Raw genomic sequence first — 16,443 nt, 5'->3', positions numbered from 1 at the left:
ACCCTTTAGACCGATAGTTTCTGGTCAAGGGTGGGTTACGCATTCACTGTCCAAATATGTTGAAAAAAATTTTAAGGCCCGTAGTTAATACTTCGCCTTTTGTGTTAAAGGACACTAAGCCACTTTTGTTTGAAATAGGTAGGACTTTTTTTAACCCCCATGAGCAGTTTGATGGATGTTTTTTGGTCTCTTTGGACATAAATTCACTTTTCACAGTGATAACTCATTTATGGACTGGAGGCTATTAGGACCTATTTGGGTTCACATAGTTCTTATGATATTAAGAGAATAGATTTTCTATGTATGTTATTAGAGTTGATACTAGAGAATAACATTTTCTTATTTGATCAAAGATGCTACCTTCAATTGTCTGGCGTAGCTATGGGCACACCTTGTGCCAATAGCTACGCCAACATAGTCACTGATTATTGGGAGGAGAAATGTGTTCTATCCCATGAAAGGTTTGACAGCAAAATTCTCTTTATAGGAGGCTTGTAGATGACCTTCTACTGGTGTGGGGAGGTACAAGGGGAGAATTAGAAGAATTTTTTATATTTTTAGACACTACTACAAATTTCTTGAGATTCACTTATTCAGTTTCTTATACAGAAATCTCATTTTTAGATGTCACAATATTCAAAGATATCAATGGGAAGCTGGTTTCACAGTTTTACAGGAAAGAATGTAGAGGCAATAAATAGTGTTTTAAGTAGAGACCGTATGCATCCCACTTATGTCTACAGGAATATTACAAAAGGGTCCAGCCATGAGTATATCTAGATTAGACATGGAGCAAGAACAGTTTGATAAGGATATGGGAATTTTTAATAATGAGTTATTACTACGGAAGTATAAGAAAGAAGAAATAGATGTAGGTGTTAATCAAGTTAGATCCATGAGGTGAGGTAGGGTGAGACCGTATATATGTGGTGATGACCACACTTCCTCCCAACATTATAGTGAAAGAATTGGTCTATTTTGCAATTGGATCCTGAGATAGCTAGGATAGTTGGTATTAAACTCAAGTTCTGTTATAAAACTAAGAAAAATCTTAAGAGACTATTGTGTTAACCTAATAAGTTAGGGGATGAGATTTATGGATTAAATAAATGTGGACAGTGTAGTGTCTGTGAAGTGTTGAGTGAGATTTTATATATCTCAAGATCAAGAAAAGGTATCAATTTTGAGTGAAAGCAAATTGCAAAACAAGAAATTCGGTTTATTTAGCTGTCTGTTCAGTCTGTCCCTCTTTCTAAGTAGGTATGACCACTCACTCAGAGAGAGGGTCAGAGAACATTTGACAGCCATTAGGAATAGAGAGCCTGATAGGAGTGCCTTGGCTAAGCACATTTGCAAAGGTACAACACGTTATTTGCAATTTAAAATGGTTGAATGTGTTCACAAAGATTTAAGGTTGGGGATATGACAAATAAGTTAGAACTGAGTGAATTAAGATGGACAACTGAGTTGCAGGCCAAAAAGGAACTAGGGTTGAATGACAGGATGTCAATCAAACCTTATTTAAAAATGCGGCGTTTATAATGTCTATTATTATTGCATATTTTTATACACATGTACAATATGGTCTTTTTAATAATTTATTTCATATAGACATATATATATATATATATATATATATATACATTTATATATATATTAATACACACACACACACACACATATATATATATACATACACACACATACACACACATTTTAAGTTGGTGTATATATTAGTATTAGATGGAGTACGATTTTTGCATGTTTGCTCCTTTAACTTGATTATTCCAATTTAATTAATTAATAATGGTTTAATTGGTAGTGAAGGAGTATATAAATGATTTGAATTTGATGAGTTTCATGGTCTGAAGCTTCTGTGATGTGAAAGCACTAACCGTATTAAAGTTTTTATATATTTATTTTTCCTGCTGTGTTTCTCCCTCTTGTTAATTTTTATTGGAATATTTATTCATTGGTTTAAGAGGGAGTTAATCCAGAGTGACTACACTGCTGACTTTCCTTGTTACAGTGTTATTTTGTGTTTAATCATGATCATTTTTTGTAAAAAAATGTGAGAAGCATTTCTCAACAGGCCTCTGCTGAAAATGGATTTAAGCTAAACCTAGGCAGATGCTCTCTGTAAACAAAGGCAAAATAAACAAACAAATAAATTATATGCATATCATGGAGGATACCACAAACGATTAACATTTGAATGTGACATGCCTTTTTTTTTTTTTTTTTTATTACACGGGACTTTTTTTCTTCGCGCCTCTCTTGACTTCCTAAATGGAGATCTAGCACATGAAACTTAAAACCTAATAAAACAATGAAATCAGTGTGTTTATGCAAAATCCCAACTAAGTAAACTGCCTGTGTACATTTCATTTATGCAGGGTTAATGTCCATTATGGAACCCAAAATCTAATAACTACGGATGAGTACTCTCTGCATTTGTATCTGCCAAGTGATTTCCATCTTAAACGGCTTTACTTTGTAAGACTCCACTCTCCTTCCAAAAAAGTTTCAGTGCAGGGTACCTTTAATCTTGTAGAACGCCTCTGGGATAAATGCTTGGATTGCCTTGAACCTCTCTACCACAAAACCTAGTGTTGGAAACTGGCAACTACCGTAGCTTATCAACTGTTCTGCCAGTACATTTGGAAATATCTTTTGAAGTCTCAGGGTCTGGAATCTGGTAAAAGATGCACCTAAAATGAAAAGAAAAAATAAAATTAGAAGTTATGTACTCACCATAACGTTCCATCTGAGTAGGTGTATTCATTTGTCTGCAACCTGTGGGTTATGGATCCGATATCGGATCCGAACCGGCATGGTTTACCAGCTATGGATCCGAGCTCTCAGCTCCTCCCCTCACCCATAATGCCCTGCTCTCCCTACATGACCTCAGATCGAGTTTGCCAACAGCATGAACACCCTGAAAAGGGTAACACATCATATGCAGGAAACTGAAAAGGCCAGGGGGATAGGAGGGCGGGATGGTTGCAGACAAATGAATACACCTACTCAGATGGAACATTATGGTGAGTACATAACTTCTAAATCTGAAGTAGGAGATTCATTTGTCTGCAACCTGTGGGACAGAGTCCCCAGCTACCTGAACCTTGGGCGGCCATCATGGAAGGATATTCCGGAGCACCGCGGAGCCAAAGGATGCTCTACCCCTAGATGCAAGATCCAACTTGTAGTGGGAAATAAATGTATGAGATGAAGCCCAAGTGGCTGCTGCACAAATGTCATCTAGAGGAATCCTAGCCTTAAAGGCGGCCGAGGTAGAGACTGACCGGGTTGAATGGGCATGTACACCCTCCGGTGCGGGCCTTCCAGAAGCTTGATAAGCCAATAAGATACATTGTGAAATCCAGCGAGATAATGAGACTTTAGAAATTGGCTTGCCCAAATTAAATTTAGCAAAGGAAATGAACAACTGGTCGGATTGCCTATGACCAGCCGTCCTGTTTAGATAAAATCTAAGTTGTCTGTGAACATCTAAGGAATGAAGCTTGTATTCACCCTTGTTTTGATATTTGGGAAAGAAAACAGGGAGGTTAATGGATTGATTAATGTTTGCTTCAGAAGCTACCTTAGGAAGAAAGGACGGGTTGGTCCTGAGGTAAACACGGTCCGGATGAAAGACCAAGTAAGGAGGCTTAGCTGATAATGCTTGAAGCTCTGAGACTCTCTTGGCCGAAGTAATGGCTACTAAAAATGCGGTCTTGAAAGATAAAAATTTCAGATCTACCGTAGCCGCCGGTTCGAAGGGGGGGGGGCGGTCAAGGCCTGGAGGACTAAAGAAAGGTCCCAAGGAGGAACCGCTTGCTTTACAGGGAGCCTGAGAAGGAAAGTACCTTTAGGAAAATCTTACACAATCTGGCAGACATCAGAGGACTGGAGTCATGACCAATATGATAATGAGAAATTGCCGCAAGTTGTACTTTGACCGTGGAACTGCTGGCACCATCATTAAAAAGAGAGGTTAAGAAGTCAAGTACCAACGGGAGAGGAACTGTGAAGGGGTTTAGGCCTTGCCGCTCCGCCCACAAGGAGAACCGTTTCCACTTACTGCGGTAGACTTTCCTAGTGGATGGCTTATGAGCTGCCACCAGGATGGCCTTAACAGGGGACGAGATACCGGGAGTCCTGATCAGGAGTGGAACTGGAGCAGCCAAGCGGTCAGCTTCAGGTTGTCCAGATTCGGAGGAGATAAGCTGGATGGATGAGATATTAGATCCGGTATGGGATCTAAAATCCAAGGAGGATTCACTGAGTGAGACCTTAGGAAAGGGAACCAGATCTGTCGAGGCCAAAATGGAGCAATGAGAATCATTCTGCACCCCAACCGAGAGGCTTTCTGAAGAACTTGGAGCATCAGAGGCAAGGGGGGATAAGCATACAGAAGACCGGGTGGCCAAGCATGCACCAGAGCGTCTCTTGGGGCACCTCCGGGAGGAGGTATTAGAGCGAAAAAAACTGTCGCACTTGGTGTTTGAGGGAGACACAAAAAGATCGCAACAAGGAGTTCCCCACCGTGCGAAGATGCATTCCGCTACCTGAGTTTTGAGAGACCACTCGTAAGGGGTGAGAATGGTGCGACTGAGTTTGTCCGCCAGGATGTTGGACCGACCCGGAATATGCGTTGCTATGAGAAAGCGGTTGGTGGAGATTGCCCATTCCCACACTCTCATGGCTTCTCGACAAAGAGGGTAAGACCTGGTTCCCCCTTGTTTGTTGATATACCAGACAACCGACATGTTGTCCGATTGAATCGCAATTGTTCCCAAGGGAAGAAAGGCCTGAAGTGCTAGCAACGCTAAGAGCACTGCTCTCATCTCTAGAACATTGATATGCAGTGAGGTCTCTGAATCGTTCCACATGCCTTGGACCGTCCGGCCTGCAAAATGCACCCCCCACCCGAGGCGGGAGGCGTCTGTGGTCACCGTGGCGAGAGGGGGAGAGGCACAAAAGGGGCGGCCTCCGTGGAGATCTGGAGAGTGTAGCCACCACAGGAGGGACCGCCTGCACGCCTTGCTGATCGCAATGGGATGATGCATAGGAAGAGCAAGATACGACCACTGAACTAGGAGTGTCCATTGAAGGATGCGCATATTGAACCTGGCAAGAGGAAGAAGCGTTATCGCTGCCGCCATGGACCCTAGGGCCCTCAGGACCAACTCCGCCGGAACTGAGCTTGAGTGGAGAATGGCCCGCACCTGGAGCTGCAGGTTTTGAACTCTGTCCGCAGTGAGGAAGGCTCTCAATCTCCTCGTGTCTAACCTGGCACCTATAAAATCTATGAACTGCGTGGGTGCTAGGTTGGATTTTTTTGTGTTTATCGTGATGCCCAGACGGGGAGCAAGATGGAGAAAAGAGTCTCGCGCCAAGAGAAGTAGATGCCTTGTTGGGGCGGTGAGAAGCCAGTCGTCCAGGTAGGGAAAGACCTGCACCCCCTGAAGCCTCAGGTGGGCTGCTACCACTGCTAATACTTTGGTGAACACCCTGGGGGCTGTGGTGAGACCAAAGGGAAGGACCCGGAATTGGTAGTGACTGGCTCCCAGCCGGAAGCGGAGAAACCTCCTGGAGCGTCTGTCCATTAGTATATGGTAGTACGCATCCTTGAGGTCTATGGAGCACATCCAGTGGTTTTCTCCCAGAAGGGGGAGAATAGACTGCAACGTAACCATTCAGAATTTCTCTTTGGGAACTGCCAGGTTCAAGAGAGAAAGGTCTAAAATTGGTCTTAGATCCCCCGTCTTTTTTGGCACTAAAAAGAACCTGGAGTAGAACCCTGATCCGATCTGGTCTGGGGGGACGGGCTGGATGGCTCTTTTCTTTAGCAGATGGCCAATTTCTGCCAAAGCGGCCTCCCACTGCCCGGGTGGAACGTCGGGGAGGGACTTCAATTTTGGCAAATGACGAAAAGGAATACGGTATCCTCTGGATATGATCTGGAGGACCCAGCGGTCTGATGTTATGGACTCCCATGCCACCAGGTGCTCCGAAAAACATCCCCCGACTGCCTCCAGAGTGGAGCAGCCGGGCAACCCTTCAGGGGTTCTCTGGACCCGAAGTTCCTGGGAGCCCCTCTGCCTCTAGGGCGGCGTCCTCCTTGTCCTCCTCTGCCACGGAAGGACTGGTTGTCCGGAGCAGGCTGGGATTGCTGCGACTTCCGGAACCACATCTTCTTCTGACCCTTTTGGTTCCTAGAATAGGGTCTCTGGGGTACAGAGAAGCGGATTCCGACGGCAGACAGCGTCTTCCCGTCCTTCTCGCTCTGGGTCAAAGTGTCACGAACAGTTTTGCCAAAGAGGGCAGAACCATCGAAAGGGGCGTTCGCAAATGATGCCTTGAAGGGCTCCGAGAAATCACAATGACGGAGCCAGGCCTGACGTCTGGTAACTAGGCCTGCCCCTGCGGCTCTAGCGGCACCTTCCGTAGCATGGGACAGTAGCCGCATAGAGGTATTAGTGACTGACCTGAGAGTGGCCATGCGGGTGGAGTGCAGCACTTTGTCCTCCTCCGACATGGACTCTGGGGGGGATGCAGCGTATTCTTTTATAAGATCGCGCTGCATCCTGATCACGTGCCAGGTAGTTCAGTGCCCTCACTGAGAAGGTCGCTGAACTAAACATCCGCTTCCCCAAGCGGTCCATCATCCGAGACTCCTTGCTCGGGGGATGGACTGAGGGACTCTCCTGAGCCAGTTCCCTCTTGGTGGCAGCCGCCATCAACATGGCATCTACCGGAGGCCCCTTACTCCAATGGGCACGGTCAGCCGGGGGACTGAGAATACGGTCGGGCCTTTTTGGGATTGGCTCCATGGTGTCCGGTTCCTTCCACGCCCTGGTGGTAATGAGGTCCACCAGGGGGTCGGCAGGAGGGGACACCCAAGAGGTAGACGGGCCCGCTTCAAATGCCTCCAAGAACACTGACTCGTCCGAGGAAGACTTGGGGGCAGACCACCCCCCCTTATGCGGAGCATTTCCATGATGTCCCCAAATGAGACATCCTCAGGGGGTGATCTTGGGGAGCCTTCCCCTTCCTCCAAGTCCGTGTCTTCTGTGAGAGACTCGGGGGAGTCAATGTGCCTCCTTTTGCACGAATGTTTGCGGGGAACATCCTCCGGGGGGCTGTCAGAGGACTCCTCGCAAACAGTGACCTGTTCCAAGAGAACAGCTTGGGGCAAAGGAGCGGGCTGTCCCAAGGGCCGGATGGTGGAAGCCTGAGCCAGTGCAGATGGAGCGCGGGACGGAGCCGAAGCAAGTGCCGGGGGTCCGGAGACCCTCAACAGGGCCCTCTCCACTACATCAAAAGCCGAAGGGGAGCCGACCTCGACCAAAGGATCCGACAATCGGCTCCCCCTCGGATCCAAGGAGTGGATCGGAGCCGGCGCCGGCCGGATCCGGCGAACAGTGCGCTCCGACACAGATGGTGCCGAAGGAGCACTGATCCCCCCGGATCCGAAGCTCGGATCCAGGCTCCGAGAGGTCAGATCCGAAGCACTCGAGGGCAGGGTCGGATCCGAAGTACCAAGTACTATCGGTGCCGGCCCACCCCGCCCGGCTGCTCGGCTCCAACGGCTCCGAACCCGGGTAGCGGGTCGGAGAAGGAGCAATTGGCTTAAAGAAAGGGGTCGAGCTCCCCCCCAGAGGGGGGGGGAGGCAAGAGCACTCCCATCTGCATCTGGGCCTGGATGAACCTTCTCATCATCCGGTCCAGATCAGCATCTGACAAGCTATAGGTTGATCTCGACGAGGCTACCGAGGTAGGCCTTGAGTGCCTCCTGGATAGCCTCGACGGAGATCGGGTCTCCTCCTCCTCAGGTCCCGGTGAAAAACACACGGGTGACCGGAGCCGAGGAGGGGGAGAACCAGCAGACAAGGAGGCCGGAGGAGAAGCCCGCTTGGCAGGCGGGGCCGAAACAGAGGTCTCGCTTCGCTTATCGTGCTTCTCCCACCGGTCCCTCTTTCTAGCTTCCCTCTCCTCCGAACCACTACAGGGAGGTTGAGTCCCAGGAGGAGGAGGGGGAGCCGGGGAGGAGGGAACCGTCGAAACGGCTCCCCCCGAAGGAGCGGAGGCCGGAGCCGAGTCCGGGGGCAAAAGTCCCGCCAGGACAAGCTTAGACCTCCGCTCCTTCAATGCCCTGGGGTTGAACCCTGCACAAATGGAACACCCAGATGTGAGGTGTTCAACCCCAAGGCATCGCACGCACCGAGTGTGGCCATCAGCAGGGGAAAGCTTATGGCCACACTCGGAGCACTTAGAGAAAATAGCTTTAGGCTGCTCAGACATCCTAAAAGCTAAAAGAGTTACTTAAACTAAAAGAGAAAAAGTAAAAGTAACCAAACACACACAACAGGCCCAAACACACACTACGCTACCAGCGAGGGGAGGGAAACTAAGTAAAAACAAGTTTAAATCACTAAACAATTATAACTATCAAAAGAGGATCCTAAACTTTCACTCAACTTTCACAAAAAAATCTAACTTTAAACACTGTAAAACTTTGAAAAAACGCCACTTAGCTGAAGAGCTCGAGAACACTAATCTGGTCACCAGCGCGGCAAACTAGATCTGAGGTCATGTAGGGAGAGCAGGGCATTATGGGTGAGGGAAGGAGCTGAGAGCTCGGATCCATAGCTGGTAAACCATGCCGGTTCGGATCCGATATCGGATCCATAACCCACAGGTTGCAGACAAATGAATCTCCTACTTCAGATCAATTTTTTTGTCTGTCAGATAAAAACTGACAACAATGCTCCAAATATACACATCTTTTACATGTTCTAAGAGTTTTTCAAACTTTGCACATTTTACTTATTTTTGTTAGTCTAATTAAAAGCTTCTTTACAGGTTAAGACCTACACCAAAAAAGCTTCACAACACAAAATTAGTGTAGACAAACAACTTGAGCATGCAAATATAACTTTTAAATTATACCAGTGTTGTTCTTTCTTCACAGCAGGCACTAATCTCTCATTCAACCAAAATGATCCCACATACACCAAGATTATAATGCATTTAGAGAAACAGCACAATGAGGCACCACTGATATCACAATATGTTAAGGTTCCTACAATATCAAAGCCAACGCCACCACTGAACGCATTCTTTCACCCAACATTTGTGTATGAATTATTACAATAAACCTGCATGAAAAGAAAACTGGGAATGCTAGAGACTGTACAAGTGCATTTAACACAGTTAGGCTGCCATTTACCTATCCTGAGATCCAGCTCCTGTCTGACGTCAACAGCATCACTGGTGTTCTGATCCGGTTCTACTAGGTTTTCACAGGCCATTCTGATGGAGCGAGATATGATCTCAGAGAATCGGGCTCGCAACACATGTAAGTTTGGTTTTACTTCAGACAGAAATGTTAAGAAACAGAAGTCAGAAAATATTTTACACAAAGATTCTATCAAGAGTTCCATTCTTCAACAACTGCATCAGTATAGGCAACAAACAAGGTCTATACAGATTATGAAATAATAAATCAACTATCTATGATGCTGGTCAGAAATGCCTGGCACAAAGTCTATCTCAAAGCAAATATCCAAAATAATTCTGCTTTTCTGTAATGGAATCACTGCTTCTGCATTACGCTCACACTTTTCTGACCACAAATGCTAGTGCAATGGCAAATAAGCAAAATGAACTGCTTAACAATACTAAATATTTGACTAACATATCTACTGTACACTTGGGAAACAGGCACCCACCTTTGGAACATACGGGGAAGGACCTTCATACATGTTTACCATTTTACTACTAAGAGATAGACTATCAACATATTTCTTCTCTCGTATGAACTGTTAAGTCATAGCTGTGGGGGGGGGGGTGCACAATCTCAAAAAATCACTGGAGGAGGCTCTACAGCAAAGGGGAAAAGTAGGGAAAGGTCCAAAGAAGTTACTGTTCCACTTTACTCCTCCCTTATTAGGCCCAGCATTGAACATAGTCCCCCTTCTAGCATGTACACCACTAAATCAACTTGAGTCATTGTAACATTTCCTCACCAATAAGATCTCTAGGCTGAGAGGCCTTAACCTTCCATCACTCTACTCCTATGGGGTGATCTCTGCTTAGCTTTCCAAGCTACGAATTACCCCACACTCGTAACACTTTCACCTAAACTGATCCCGTAATAACGTAAACAGACCCTCTAGTGACCTAATCATGTACTGCACATTAACAATACTGTCATGACAGGCACTTACTCTAATGTATCCCTCATTTCTGGAACACATTTCCCTTACATATCACACACACAGTACTTCCTTGGCAAAGCTGTAAGCCAGTCTGAATGGGAGACTGCAAATTTTAAGCTGGGATATGCGGGGAAAATATTCTTAAATGGGGATACTTAGTTTTTTATAAATACTGAGAGGCATAATTTTCACAAACACTGAGTGGTATGTCTGAGATTCTCAACGGTCTCTGTGGTCTTAAGTTTAAATAGAATCTATGGATGTATGCTACATGAAATAAAATTGTGGGACAGACTGTGGCAGTACCCCAAGAGGATTCTAAAAGTACTACATCCTTGTTAAGGACAGGACTTCTTCCAAATTTGTTGTGCACTAAAAGTTCAAGGATTCCAAGTGTGAGCCCTAGAATAGCGAAACTTTAAGCACCATTACAGGGAATGTATACTAATTGAAAATGCAGTATCCCAGACAACTCATTTTCCCAAGGTACTGCAATCTCACAGTTAGTTTATTGAGTAACACAGGTAAAACAGCCCATCCACTGGGGGTTGGGAGAGACAGCGCAAAGTCTAAATGCAGAAACACCTTAAAGTTGTAACACAAAGGTTTGAAATACTTCTGATTTTAAATGGAGAAGCAGTTCAATTTTCAAAGTGTCGTGACTAGTAGTACTGGATCTTTCACTTCTAACAGGAAGCCTTTCCTAATTCCCCAATTCTCCACAGTTTTGCCAATATTCAAGGTATGCTCCAAAACATAAATACAGAAATTCCTTCCCAAAGATAAGGTACAGATCAGCTATGTAAACATCAACCAAATAAAACAAACGGTGACAGTTTAGCACTAACTAATGCTTAATTTAATACATTAAAATTGATGTTAACACAGTGTGGCAGCAAGTTTCGGTTCGTTTTTTGAACTATATGACTGAGGAAAAGTACAAAAATCACTTTGTAATGCATTTCAGTCAATGTCTTCTGGAAAAAGAAAAACAAACAGACATGAGTAAATGGCTTTTGCTGACAGAGACAAAAAATACTTAACCCAGGAAGTGCCTTTTATGCCTACAAGCAGGGGCAACACTCATTGCACAGACACTTGCTACAACTAAATCTGAGACTGCTACATGTTCTGGAACTTTCAAAGTGACATAACCATGGATTGTGAACAACTGCACTATCGAGTAATTAAAGTAACAGTCCAAACAGCAGTGCAATTCTCTCAAAGGGAACAGTTCAGTTCTGCAGTCAGCCAGATCCTTTGGCAAAGGCGAACAAAGATCTGAACAGTGAGACCAAGGCAGGTTTATTTCTAACCACAAGGAGCGCTGGGAAATTGTGTATAGTCCCAGGGAACTAAAGAAGACAACATGCTCATGTGTTATTTTTAAAAATTAATATGTTCCCAATTAAAGTGATCTACCTTTCCATGATTGCTGTCTGCAATGCATACTGATAAAAATAAACTGCATCAGCAAAATGATGACTATACAATTTGCTTTAGGAATGCAGACAGAACACACAGCAGTCCTAAATAAACTAAAGATTTGGACATAACCAACAAGTGTAGGCCTGTGATCCATATTCCTCTACAATGAGGATTCTGGGTTGGCAGAACCCAGCACTTTAAAACTTTGCTAGGGCATCAAACTCCTCCCAGTTACCTACAATCCTGTGTGTGGAAAGACCCTTGCCAGATTTCTAGCAAAGATGACAACCAGTCATCCAGCAGCAAGGAGAAAAAGAGGATGAGACTGTACAAGATGGATCATGATCCTACACATTTAATATTATATTAAATATAAAATTTTAATACAAGACAGGACTTGGTCTATATTCCTTTAGTGTTTAGAGTGTCTGTCATAACTATATTATTGGGTGGGTGACTTAACTCCAAAGGATAATAAATAGAGATAACTATGCCATAAATGTCTCAAACATACCGGAGACCCACGACTAGATTAGAGAAGGAAGTAGGCACACAATACAACTCCATCTAGCCTGATGCAAAAGTATAAGAATAGCAAAGAAGGTAGGCTTTACAGCATAAACAACTTTCAGTAGGATTATCATTGAGCAAATAACTTGATGAAAAACCTTGGGTAAGGAAGATATCTCCTAATGACCCATCAACAACAGAGCGAAGCAATATTTAAACAAAGGGATGCCTACAGGGGACTGGCAATCCCTGTCACCACGGCCCTAATCAAATCTACCTATTAAAGTGCACCGAAGAAAAGAAAGCAACAGATACAATGAGCCCATTATGAAGACTTGGCAGAATAAAGGAATAATCCTCGAAGGCATAGATGAGTAGCATCAAGGTCCCCAGAAATTAGGTCTTCAATCAGAAGTATGAGGGACCTACAAACAAGGGGGACACAGGAAACCAGAAAGAAGCGAAGTGGAAGATTAAACCACATAAAAGTACAAAGCTCTAAAGTTTAAAAGCAATAGAGTCCCCAACAGATTTCACTGGAACAAAGAAAAATCTGGAACCTCACAGAACAGGTACCAAAGATAATGGCCAATGGCAAATTGCTTGAGAGTCACCCTGGGGCTCTAAGTTAAGGTACAGGGAAAACTAATAATCGAGCAACAACTGGATGACAAGGAAAATAAGAAATCTGCTAATCAAGGTTGGAAGGAAGGAAAAGGTGTCTGGCTGCGGCAATATAAGCTGCAAGCACAGAGTCATCCTGGAGTTCTCTACAGCTTAAGGTATAAACCAGGGAAAACTAATAGACTAGCAACAATTGGGTGGCAATGTAAAAAAGAAAACTGCCATCCAAGGCCAGACAAAAATATGCCTGGCTGTGGCAATCCAAGTTGCAGTAAAACCTCTTTAATCCTTAAGAAGCAAAGAAAGTAATGTCACAGTTGAAAAGCCCTCAGAAGATCCTTGGCCAGTGCCAATACTTGGACTAATCCAATGGTTAATATGAGAAAAATGTGAAATGGACTTCAAGCTGCCCTGCCTGTTTATAAAAAAAAGCAAAACACACTGAAGTTATAAGTTCACAATCTAGAGAAAATAGAAGACTGAAATTTGCGAAGGGAAAGGTACAAGCACTGTATTCCTAGTAGCCTGTTTAGAGGGAAACCCAAGGTCACAAGTAGCCAGGTATTAATGCTCCACTAAGCAAAACATCTGAACTAATCCACAGACAGGTAACAAAAAGTGGACCAAAAGAACTAGAGGGGGTCCAGAAGTACCCCTCAAGACCAAGCTTCAGGAATAATCATGCAGAAGGGGAGTTACCTGACTTAAGACAAGACCAGATGTTAATGAAGATAACCAGTCAGAGACAATCAAGCAGATGGTTACCAAAGAAACAGACGATATTTGTTAGACACTGAAAGGATATGGCCATAAGAATAAAGGCAGAGCTATGAGCTAGAGCAGACAGCCAAGAGAAGAATGGTCTTCTTGTAACAGACTTAGAAATATTAGAACTTCAGCCTGTCTGTGAAAGGTTCAAGGTGGTTACCTAAAGAAGCCATAATCCTTAGAAGGTGGAAGAAAAAAGGCTAAGTAGTAACCAAAAGCAGAGACTTAGTCTGACCAAGTGTCTACTGGGAAAGACAGATCTGATCTGGCTACAGAACCCAGAACAGTACTGTGACAATGAAGTCAGGTGTAAGGAACACCAGTATTGGTTGCACTAAATAATTAGATAATAATCCTGCCTGAAAGTGGCATTGCCCAACAATAAACATCTGCTAGTGTCTTCAGGTGTATCCAATCAGGTGAAGAATGAGCAGCAAAAAAGACCATTCTCACCAATGATATTCGTAAGGAAAGCGAAAACCCCCTGTAGGACTCTGAGAAACTCTCTAGTGTCTAACCATACTGAAAGAATCCTTGACCCCTCTGTTCTAATGGAACAGGCTGAATAGCTCGGATGGTGAGCAGGGAAAGTACTTGTTTTTGAGCCGATGCCCACTGGTTTGGAGGAAGGTCTGGAAACCCCTTTGGGGTTGGCAGTGAATGGAAATAAAATTTGTACCCCTGAGATACAATGTTTAGGACCCATCGGTCCTGAGTGATGGACATCCAGTTTTTTGCATGAAGGGCAAGTTTTTCTCCTAGGGGCACAAGCAATTGGGTATGGCTGGGAAGTGGAGTCGAGAAGTCATTGAATGCTTTTTCCATAAGGAGGGGGCTTCCCACTCCCTGCTTTAGGGGTAGGGGCAATCCACTGCTTCGATCTCTGCATACCCTGAGACTGTAGTCTGGGTGGACTGTTTCCCCTGGGTCTTATTTGTGAAGGCCAGGAGGGTGCTGGAAAGGACCAGTGTTTTGAAGGGCAATGCCTACTGAATCTAGGGGGTTGCACTTGTAGGAAGTCTTTAACAGTTTGCATAGATTTAGTCTTTTCTTTCATCTTTTTAAGAACAACTTCTGCTTTGGTGGCAAATAAACAGTCCTTATTCAAAGGAGCGTCTAGTAATTTAGATTTGACATGATCTGGCAAGGTCTGCTCCTTCAGCCAAGCATGTCTTCTCAGTACAGAGTCAGTGACTGCTGCCCTGCAAGATGCTTCTAGTGCATCAAAACCACACTGCAAGGTATAAAGAAGTTATGTACTCACCATAACGTTCCATATGAGTAGGTAACTTCATTTGTCTGCAACCTGTGGGTATCGGATCCGATTCGGATCTGAGCCGGCAGCTTTCCTAGCTAAAAGATCCGAGCTCCAAGCTCCTCCCCCTACCCATAATGCTCTGCCATCTCCCTCTAACCCTCAGATCGAGTTTGCCAAAAAAAAGGCAATAGGAAAATTACTATAACACAGGAAGGGATTACCATACATTCCACCTGATGATATCATCTGGAAAAGACGTATCCTGATCCTTTGATAACGAACTATGGGTCCGGGGGATGGAGGGAGGGTCGGTTGCAGACAAATGAAGTTACCTACTCAGATGGAATGTTATGGTGAGTACATAACTTCTTTATCTGAAGTAGTTAACTTCATTTGATCAGCAACCTGTGGGACAGAGTCGCCAGCTACCAACAACTTGGGAGGCCCTTATGGAAGGATATTCCAGAGCACTGCAGAGCCAAAAGATGCGCGTCCTCTAGATATTAAATCCAATTTATAGTGTGTAATAAAGGTATGAGAGGAAGCTCAAGTAGCTGCTGAGCAAATGTCATCCAAAGAAACCCTTGACCAGAAAGCAGCAGATGTAGCCATAGATTGGGTAGAATGGGCTTGCACTCTCAGGGGCTCAGGACGACCAGAACTTTTGTATGCGAGGAGGATGCACTGGGAATCCATCCAGCTAAAGTTACTTTAGTGACTGGTTTCCTCAGACAGGATTTAGCAAAGGAAACAAAAAGTTGGCCTGATTTTCGAAGATCTGCTGTTCTGTTTAAGTAAAAACGTAACTGTCTGTGAACATCCAGACAATGAAGTCTATATTCTCCTCTGTTTTGGTAATTAGAAAAGAAGACAGGTAGATTGACGGACTGGTTGATATTGGCTTCTGAAGCCACTTTGGGCAGAAAAGAGGGATTAGTCCTGAGGGAGACCCTGTCTTTATGAAAGATGATGTATGGAGGCTTACTGCAAAGAGCGTGAAGCTCCGATATCCTCCTAGCAGAAGTAATGGCAATCAGGAAGACTGTCTTCCAAGATACATATTTTAAATTGACTGAAGCCGCGGGTTCAAAAGGAGGCCCAGTCAGAGCTTGAAGAACTAGGGTAAGATCCCATGGAGGCACTGCATCTTTAATAGGGGGTCTTAACAAAAAGGTTCCTATCATGAATGTTTTGCAAATCTTGGAGGACGCTAGGGGGCCTGAACTGTTTCCAACGTGGTAGTGGGAAATAGCTGCCAACTGAACTTTAACAGTAGAAGCACTAGTCCCTTCATGAAAAGTATGGGAAAGAAAGTCTAGAAAGTACAGTTTTGTACCTACCAAAAATGTAGATGTTCGAGTGCTAATACAGCTGCAGTCATAACAGATGGGTTCTCCTGCCGTCAGGTGGGTCCTCGGTCGGCCGAATTCCAAAATCTAGGTCTGGCGTCGGTTGTCGTCGCTTCTTCCCTGACGTCAGTGCGACAGGGGTATAAAGGAACCAGCCGACGCCATTTTCTTCAGTTTTTCTTGCCCCAGATGTCAGGTGCCCCCAGAAGGAAGGCAATACATAAATTTGTGTAATAAAGTAGTGCAATATAATCAAAATACAGTAGTTGCAAGCAAA

The 16,443-nt window shown here is 44.5% G+C and overlaps 1 protein-coding gene across 3 annotated transcripts in view; it reads right to left on the bottom strand.

Moving 5' to 3' along the window:
* TOP3A (DNA topoisomerase III alpha) overlaps positions 1–16,443 on the bottom strand; it is a 1,120,433-nt gene that overhangs the window by 704,499 nt on the left and 399,491 nt on the right. For all 3 annotated transcript variants that reach the window (XM_044089591.1, XM_044089590.1, XM_044089593.1), the window contains 2 exons: positions 9,239–9,382; positions 2,541–2,711 (listed from right to left, as the gene is read on the bottom strand). In XM_044089591.1, the coding sequence (XP_043945526.1) occupies positions 2,541–2,711; positions 9,239–9,382 (315 nt within the window). The remainder of the gene's footprint in view (positions 1–2,540; positions 2,712–9,238; positions 9,383–16,443) is intronic.

The sequence above is a fragment of the Protopterus annectens genome, chromosome 12.part0 (genome assembly GCF_019279795.1).
Source record: "Protopterus annectens isolate FY-2018-M chromosome 12.part0, PAN1.0, whole genome shotgun sequence".
In the NCBI taxonomy this organism is placed as follows: Eukaryota; Metazoa; Chordata; order Ceratodontiformes; family Protopteridae; genus Protopterus; species Protopterus annectens.
Note: the sequence above shows the minus strand (reverse complement) of the source record. Positions and strands in the feature narration are given on the sequence as shown.